The sequence below is a fragment of the Staurois parvus genome, unplaced genomic scaffold, assembly GCF_062004578.1.
Source record: "Staurois parvus isolate SC_StPar_1 unplaced genomic scaffold, SC_StPar_1.0 ptg000056l, whole genome shotgun sequence".
NCBI classification, from domain to species: domain Eukaryota; kingdom Metazoa; phylum Chordata; class Amphibia; order Anura; family Ranidae; genus Staurois; species Staurois parvus.
The window spans coordinates 1485650-1495000 of NW_028317852.1; the positions used below are offsets into that span (position 1 = coordinate 1485650).

Sequence of the window (9351 nt, forward strand, 5' to 3'; positions counted from 1 at the left end):
GTGATATGCAGGAAAAATACAGCTCAACAGACATGGTGTGAACAAGTCCTTAACCTTGCTATGCCCATCCCCACCCCTGCAAGAGATTGAGAAAAAGGACAGACAATCTCTGTACCACTTGTTGATGTTCCTGGTATGTGGGCAGGCCTACATTGTACATGATGACATCACAGAGCTTCGACCACTTCAGTAGAAAACAGTAGCTGCTCCGGGGACCATTAATACAGAAAGGAGGAGGCCTGCAAAGAAAAAAAAAAAAAAAAAAAAAAAAAAAAAAAAGGTGTTCCACCTTATTCCCTATTCGACAAAGAGCATTCCACCCATGCAGTGTAGGTCGACTCCTCGCAAGGTAAACTTGCAGTAACTCAGAGTTCAGCTTTACAGTACTGTATATCTAAAGCAGATTTTCTCTTTTGTTTTGAATAGAATAGGGAAGGGTTAGTACCCACGTGAGTTTCTTTTTGCAGTCCTAGTGAGCATTGGGGAGATTCACTCTATTGGTCAGGGTGACCATTGCCATCTGGACTAAAAAGTGAGGGGGGAAAAGAAGGAAAAAAAAAAAAAAAGGAGGGAAAGGGAGAATCTAAAAAGTTTTAATTTGTCAGTGGGACAAGAATAGAGGGAAACTATTCCAGTTGGGACACCCTTTCCCATAATAAAACAGTCTAAAAGTTTTTTTTTTTACTTCGGAGAGATAAAGCACAACTCTAGCCAAAACTTTAAGGCTTTCAACCTTACCAAGTCTAGGGAAGCACAAAAAATATCTTAACCTTTTTCAAAAGCATTGTATATTAGGTAGTGTGTGTAAACATTCAGCAAAAGGGGCCACATCACATATTGCTTGCCACTGGAGGGAACTCACATACTCTTAAGGCATTGTTCTGTTGTTGGCCATATCCCTGAAGAATCTTAGCAATGCCATAGGAACACATTAATGTTAGCTCTCTGCTTTCTTAAAGTGTTACTAAACCCGCATTCACTATATCTGGTCTCCCACAGTACACACAACATGGAAATGCAATTATTTTTAGTAAATATAAACTGCTAAATACTTTTTCTCATCAGCAGTTTATAGCAGTCTCGTGACTTCTATTCGTGTCCAGGTGAGCACTGGTTGTAGGAGGAGTTTTCATTCGGTTCTGACTGTCCTATGAGACTGCATAACCCCTGACCCTCTGTCTGAACAGAGTTGCTTAGCCCTGTGCTGATCACGGGCACCCTTCCAAAAGAAAAAAAAAAACTCTCTAGCAATACACACCAAACTGAGCATGTGCAGAGTTACTCCTAGAGCTCAGTACTGTCAGCAGATGGATTGGGGACAGAAGGGGAGGATCAGATAAAACTGGATCAAACATCTTTTTTACACAGTGGAGGATTGTGGACTGTGGAGGATTAACCCATTAGGTTCCACAGTAAGTATAACTAGTATGCTTTACTGTATATACAGACATATTACTATTGTGAGTACTAAAACACTTTAATGACCCTGATAGGTTTGCTAGTTTAGCATTGCCCTTATTCAAAAAGTGTCAATTAAATAGTAACCAGTAGTAATTCTAATAGGCTCTGCACTTAAAGCTGAAGTTCAGCTAAATACAGGAGGCATGTGTTTTCTTATTTGAATCTTGGAGTGATGATGGATTTCATCCGGATCTGTGCAGTAATCTAGTGTGAAACTTTGTCTCTGTTCAGGAGCTTCCTGCAATAAAGACCAGCCACTGCTGTTCTCCCTCCTGGTGCAGAGTGACTGGTCTTGTATCCGCCCCTTCCTGTAGTTATTTGCAGGCATTTTGTAGTGGGAGGGTGCGTTTGCTTATTCCTACAATTCTGTTCTCTTCACAGGCTTTGTGCAGCACAGTGATGACCTCACTGCTACTTTTACAAGTTAGTATATGGGTTTGCAAAGGCATTTGTTGCACACAAAATGGATTTACATCCTTTGTACCCATTGAGGAATAAAATTGAATAAAGGCTTTTGTGCCTGGAGTTGAGGCTTAACATCTGACCTCCAATAAAGGGTTCATAATTAAAACAGATCCTGTCTGCATTTGCATGGGCATTTAGCCACGTTCTGAATTCCAGCAGCAAGAAACATATTCCTACGGCTGTTATTGAGGCTGGGATTGATCGTTTCAGCCGTTGAGCCCATAGAGTGCAATGACAGGATGTCAGCAGTTGCACCTATTCGTGACTGTTCACACAGCCAATGATTACCTGCGGTGATCGTGGATGGACGCACACAAAGTACATCCATCACCACTAGTAATCACTGGGTGTGCGATTACGTAGAGTAAACTCTGTAGCAGACTTTGTGACCCTGTAGGGGACGGGGCTGGGGGCAACTGTGGGGAATGTGGTCTCTGGAGGGGGCTGGTGTCTCTCCAGGAGGAGAGGAGTGGGGAAGGCTAGGAGCAATCAGGGGGGCTGTGGCCACTGTTGCAGATTAAGGGATCTGTAGCTACCTGGAGGCCCAAAATGAGGGAGGCCACAGCTTGGCAGTGGGCCACGCTGCTGTGGTTGAGAAATACTGATTTACTCTATAGTCATTTGAATAATGCTATCTTTAACATAGTATGTTTTAAAGCTTTTTATTTATAGATAGGAAGAACCCCAGGAATTTGGTTGGGAGGCTACATTTATCCTACTCAGGTTTAAAAAATTAAAAATAGACACTGAAGTGGCGATAATACACTTTTTTTCTTTTTTCAAAATTTCTAGATTCATTCTCTTACAGGGTCCATAAAAAAGGGCTTTACATGCCCTTTGAACCTGTTTGAGTGTGAAGGTTCCTTTTCATAATCAAAATGCAATTTAAAAAAAAAACAAAAAAAAAACAAGTTTGTATAAATTTCAATTTCTTTGTTTTTACAAAAATTAACTTGTTGTTTCACCAAAGTGTGCTCAATGTGAACACATGGTGGCGGTATTATTATGTGTATCAGAAGAATTTAGTACTGAAGGACATTTAGAGTTTACAGTCCCATATGAATCTGTAGTCACCATATACACATGCAAACTTTACAGCAGTTGCAAACAAAGATAATATGCTGAAGCTGAATTTTGCATATAATTTACCAGCACTTTATTGTTAAAATGGACAGTTGAACAGACAGTGGTTATTTGCTTATTTTGGAGTATTATAGTGTACAAAACAGAACCTGGGTACTTTAGATTACATGTTTTGAACAAGATCTCTCAATGTTCGTTGTGTTTGCTCTGTTAAGTTCTCTTCCACTTTTGCAGCAGAAATATTTCTTCCAGATATACAAAAACGTAGATCTGAACTTTTCAATACGGAAGGCATAGACAATAGGGTTCATAGCAGAGTTCCCATGGGTCAAAAAGATAGCAATGTAAGTTATGATCATAGGTGTGTTGCAAGTCTGGCAGAACAGCGTGATGCAGTTTATTGTGTGTAATGGTAGCCAGCTCAGAGCAAATAACAGTAAGATCAGAGCTAATGATTTGGCAATTTTCAGTTCCTTTCCATAGTACTTTTGTGGGTCCTTTGAGCTGGAAGACACTTTCTTGTTAAGCTGTCGCTGAATTAGGTTGAATACCTCCAAATAAATAATTAGCATCAGGATGAGGGGAGGAAGTACCCAGACAAAGAAATTGAAGTAGACCATATAGTCCATACTGATCACAGTTTCAAATTCGCAGGTTATAATTATTTCACCAAAAGTGGAATTCTGTTCCTTTCTCAGGTTGCTTATATTGTTCCATCCAAACATAGGAACCAAGCCAACAATGAATGACAGGACCCAGCATCCGGTGATGGCAATCACGGCTCTTCTGGCTGTTACAAAACTTTTGTAACTGAAAAGGAAAAAGATATATGTTAATAAACAAGTAACTATGAAAAAAGAGGCATTCACCACAGTCACAGCACTAATATTAAGCAAGTCTGGATTGACTGTCATGGTAGGTAAGCAGCCTTGATAACCAGAGATCCTGACACCAAGCTTGTCTATAGCGTCTTCAAAAAAAACTGCAAGACACCAAATGCTTGGACTTACTAAAAAGTACAAGTAACAAGGTGGTCACCAAAGGCAGCTTTTTATCTCAGCATAGTTTCCCTTCAAAGGAAGCCTGTAGTTTTTGGTGGCCGTTATTGATGACTGTTACTAATCCAGTGGCTTTAAACCACTGATCCAACAAAAAGTATGCATATCGTAAACTTTGATTTAATGGATTTTCTAATCTGCATGCCTGTTCCAGATTGGCAACTCCGCATAATACAACTAGAAATAAAATAACTAGTCTTAGAAGGTGTGCAGACTTGAGAGCAAAGAACAAGAGGACTCAAAATTCTGAAACGAGTAAGACATCTCTAAGTGGCTGCTGTCCTACAAGGACATGCACCCTCTGCAAAGATGTATGGTATATTTTTACATAGTTACATTGGTCCAGTTTGGACCATTCCAACTCCATATATACCATACCTGGCTGATGCTCCTGGAAGCTACAAACCACTGACGTAGACACTGCTATGCCGGGGATCTCCCTTGTTTTCTGGGTCCCACTCTAAGGGGCTGGGCCTGATTTATTCTGAACACATGAGGTCGGCATCTCAGCATGTGTGTGATTGACCTGCCTCTCCACCTTGTCCAATCAGAGAACACTTTGCATTCATTCAGAACATTGGCCAGGTACCTGCAATTCACTTTTAACACTAAATTGTAAGTGCATATGCACTTAGTTTCTTAGTCCCTTTGCAAAGTCCCACAAACAGCTGCTTAGCCTACAGTGAAGTCCAGTCAATGCAGCTTCCTGTTATGGTGTGGCAACTAGGCTGCACCGCTTCTGAGTTCAAAGCAGAGTTGCCACTCATGTAGATTGTGCTTCCTTGTCCTACAGTGGGATGAAAACATGTTGCAGGGAAAGTGGCTATCATTATGGTCACTGTTGATTCACAAGCCTGTAGCTTGACTATCAGCATCTGGATATACCTAGTTTTGCCCACTGTTTTCTGGATTGACTGTAGTGCCCCTGTTGCTGAAAACCTCCCACTTTGAGCTGCAATGTCTGCAATAGGGGAGAACGTAAAAAACATTTGAAAGAAGATTTGTCCCTGTTAGGTAAAATAAGTTTTTGTTTACTTAAAGCAGAGCTCCACCTAACTGGGGAAGTTCCACTTTAAGCCTTTGCTCCCCACTCCCCATTAAGGATTGGCACCTTTGGGGAGTGGGGGGGGGGTTGTCCTCCGCCCTCCCTCCCCGTAGTTTTCTGGGACACTTGACAGGTCCCAGAAGACTATGGGGCCATTCACAAAGCGCAGTGCTTCTCGCGCATGCACAGTGAGCACCCGGCTGTGAAGCCGCAAGCTGTAACAGCCGGGTGCCCATACTGAAGATGCCGGCACCAGGGAGAGAAGACGGCCGGTGAAACCAGCGGTGGTGAGGAGACCTCTGGATTGAGGGACAGGTAAGTGTCTGTATTTTAAAAGTCAGCAGCTACAGTTTTTGTAGCTGCTGACTTTTTTTTCCAGATGGAACTCCGCTTTAACGAGGCTTAAAACATCATGTAGTAACTGGATTTGGTACTTGTTTACAGTAGATATCCATACAGTATCCTTTACATGTACTTTACATTAAACCCTTCCTTAGTTGGCTTGCAAATGTCAAAGATCTCTATGAGAATATACTAAAGCAATTGTTGAAATTTTTGAAGAATGAAATGACAAAACAACAAAGAATTTGGTCACGAAATGTATTCTCAGCTGAATGAGTATAATTTCCCCCTCCAGTATTTGGCTCAGATAGTTGGACATCTGTGATTCATGGACAACAAGAGGTAGCGCTGAACCCTTCTGGGTACACTACAATGGTGACTGCTGTTCTACCAATCACTCACAATGCATTGTCCTCATAAGTGTCACATGCAGTTGGCTGGGTTTGTAGTGAAGTCACGGACCTTTATTCGTTTGGCTGATATACTCTAGCTGTACACATTTGTAACTGCTTCAAAACACCATCATCTTTTCAGACAGACTAATCTGCTTATATTCAAATGCAATCAAAACATACTAGGTTTGCTAAACAGTACAAGAATGGATTAAATCATGATTGAACATTTCATATTGGAGCCAGTACTTCTGAAAAAAAGACAGACTTTGCCATATTATTATCCATTTATTTTGTACAGTGACATTTTATGCAAAAATACTAAAACGCTAAAAAAAAGAACCAATTCATTAAAATTGAAGAAACAAAAAAATTGTGTTTAGTGTAACCAAGCTGTTTTGAAACTTGATTGCCTGCCATTAGTATAAAACACTATTTTGTTTTCTTTTGTCAAAGTTACATCAACTATTCACTGAAAATTAAAACCTAAAGAAGGATATAATACTCATGCGCTGCCAGAAATGATATGCTGCTGCAAGCACCTAAATGCGTTCCCACATCAATAAAACTCCAAGAATAGTGCTGTGCTGCCCCCTAGTGACCAAAAAAAAACCCCACACTAACAAGCACCCTCCTGACCATCATACCCAATGTGTAATAGAATAAATCTGTGAAACAAAGTCAATAGTAAATAAAAGACAAAACAAAAAGAAAACAAAACTGGCTGAGCCACTAAATCCAAATAAGCGAAACATCAAAAATAAATATAAATCAAGTAGCAATAAACACCTGGCCAGCCTATCATAAACACCCGGCTGAGCTGAAGAATAAATTGTAAAAAACAACAAAAACAGTAAAATATATGAAATGTATATCAGAAATAAAACATGATCACAATAGCAGTAAACACCAGGCCGAGCTGTAATAAACATCAGTCTGACCTAAAGCATCAAGTGTGAAAATCAACAAAAACCGTATTAAAAAGGACTGTAAAACAAATGCCTGGCTGAGCAATCAGCCCCCCAGTGGAATAAATATGTAAATGTTCAACTGTGCTAGATATTCACAAAAAGTGCGTATTAAAAAAAAATAAAAAAATAATAATATGATTAGCCGCTCTGAATATACAAAAAAACATATAAATGGTGAATGATTGATAACACCTAACGTGCAAAATGCAGTCCAAAAGTGATACAACAGTCTCTTTATTCCAACATTTAAAGTAAAATTAAAAATAATCAAAAAAAATATATTTTTTTTTCATACTGTCACCAGTCAGTGTCCCTGTTCACCGCCATGCCAGTTATATGATGACGCTGTACTGCACTGGTGACAGTATGTAAAAAAAAAAAAAATAGTGAAAATTATTTTTTAAATTTTTTCAATTTCCGAAAAATTATGACAAAAAAATACAACTTCAAAAAACTCACCATGCCTCTTATGAAGTACGTCGGACTGTCTACTTTGCAAAAAAAGGGTCATTTGGGGGATATCTGTACGGTTTTGACTTTCTTGGACCTCAAAAAATTAGATTGGCTGTCAGTACTTCAGGATTGATCAATATTCAGATCTATACCATAGTTTGTGAACTCTATAACTTTCCTACAAACTAAATAATACATCCTAATTTGGGTTATTTTCACCAAAGACATGTAGCAGAATACATCTTGGCCTAAATTTATGAAGAACAATTATTTATTTGCAAACTTTTATAACAGAAACAAAGAAAAATGTTTTTTTTTCAAAATTTTCTGTCTTTTTTTGTAAATTTAGCAAAAAATAAAAACCCCGGCGGTTATTAAATACCCCAAAAAGAAAACTCTAGTTGTGTGAAGAAAATGATAAAATTTTAGTTTGGGTACAATGTTGTATGACCGCGCAATTGTCATTCAAAGTGTGTGAGTGCTGAGACCTGAAAAATGGCCTGGGCAGGAAGGGGGTAAAAGTGCCCGATATGGAAATGGTTAAGGGAAAAACAGGGTGAACACAGATGGCGGCTCCTGCACGCACCAAAAAAGATGTCACAAGCTTCCGTCCTATGCGTTACACCATGAGTCACATGGCTTCTTAAGGGATGTTTGTAATAGGTTCTGTGAACCTTGTATCTATGCGAGTGGCATTTATTATACATTTTTATGGTAATAAAGCCTTATTACACTATGAAAAGTTCCTTATCTTTTGAGCACCTATCCATCGGAGTGGGGATGTAAAGGATTGTATCTGAGAGTGCCTGGAGAGACTTGTGGAAGCAGAGGATCCAGTGGGATTCATATTGAGCGCATGTTGACCTATATTTTCTAAGGGTCAGCTGTTAAGGGGAGCGCGTATGCCTGAAGGTGGGGGAGCACGATAGATCTGCACACCTGTTGAAGTCACTGGTGCATTACTTTAAATGTTCGACGAAAGAGACTTTTACATCACTTTTGGACTGCATTTTGCACTCAATGTTATCTATCATTCACCATTTATCTGTTTTTTGTATATTCAGTAGAGCTTTTTTTTTTCAATATGGGTGATAAGGCTTAGTCCAGGGGCGGACTGACCATTGGGAAACTCTGGCACTGCCCGAGGGCCCGGGGTCAGTAGGGGGCCCCATGAGATGCCCCTGGTACCTTTTTCATAGGCTTTTTTGAGTTTGGGCAAGGACACAGGGGCCCCATGATCGCCTATTGCCTGGGGGCCCCATGAGTTGTCAGTCCACCCCTGGCTTAGTCACAAACAAAAGGCCAAAAGAAAATCTGCTGAAATCAAAGCTTCTTGTGTTTAATAATCTCTAGTACCTTTTTTGCTTTCGGATGTTCTTTCCCTCTTGTGTCTTTTCTGTTTTTTATACTTTAATTTCTTCAGGCAGGCAGGTATACTGAATTTCTCCAGATTTGACTGCATCTGAACTTTGGTTCTAAAGCTTTGATATGTTCATTCAAGGATACATTTTTTTTACCAACCAAATTATGAGCCATCTGGATCTATGTATAAAAAAAAAAAAATCTGTTGGACAAATGTTACAAGTATTCTTGTAACGCTCACGAATTATGGCCATATTTTGTTTAACCTCTTTGGCGCCGGCCGCACGCAAATGTGCGGCCTCCCTGCGTCTGGGCCTTGACGCCGAGCGGCTGCACATTTGCGTGCAATTAAGAAAAACATATGTGCTGAGAGCACGTGCCCTGCGCGCTCCCAGCACACATCTGGTACTCACGGAGAGGTCCCGATCTCCTCTTTTGATCGGGACATTTCCCGATCATGTGACTGCCGTGACAGGGAGTTACGGCGGTCACATGACCGTAACACCCCGCCTCGTCTCCCGGCTTCTGAAACCCTTAAAAGGGTCGGGAGTCGCTGGCGCCAAGGGGTTAATACAGTGATTGTCTATGCTAATCAGCTCCATTTAGTGGCCATAATGTGGTATTTGTCTGATTAAGGTATTCCAGGAAAATTTGTATATTATGGCCACTAGATAGGAAAATCGATGTATTAGGCAAAATATGACCATAATTCATGAAGG

At 40.2% G+C, this 9351-nt stretch overlaps 1 protein-coding gene across 2 annotated transcripts in view; it reads right to left on the reverse strand.

The window, feature by feature from the left end:
- Window positions 1-3058: 3058 nt before the first annotated feature.
- The window catches only part of ADORA1 (adenosine A1 receptor), a 153350-nt gene continuing 147057 nt past the window's right edge, over window positions 3059-9351 (reverse strand). For both annotated transcript variants that reach the window (XM_089668188.1, XM_089668182.1), the window contains one exon: window positions 3059-3819. In XM_089668188.1, the coding sequence (XP_089524314.1) occupies window positions 3168-3819 (652 nt within the window). In that variant the 3' untranslated portion in view covers window positions 3059-3167. The remainder of the gene's footprint in view (window positions 3820-9351) is intronic.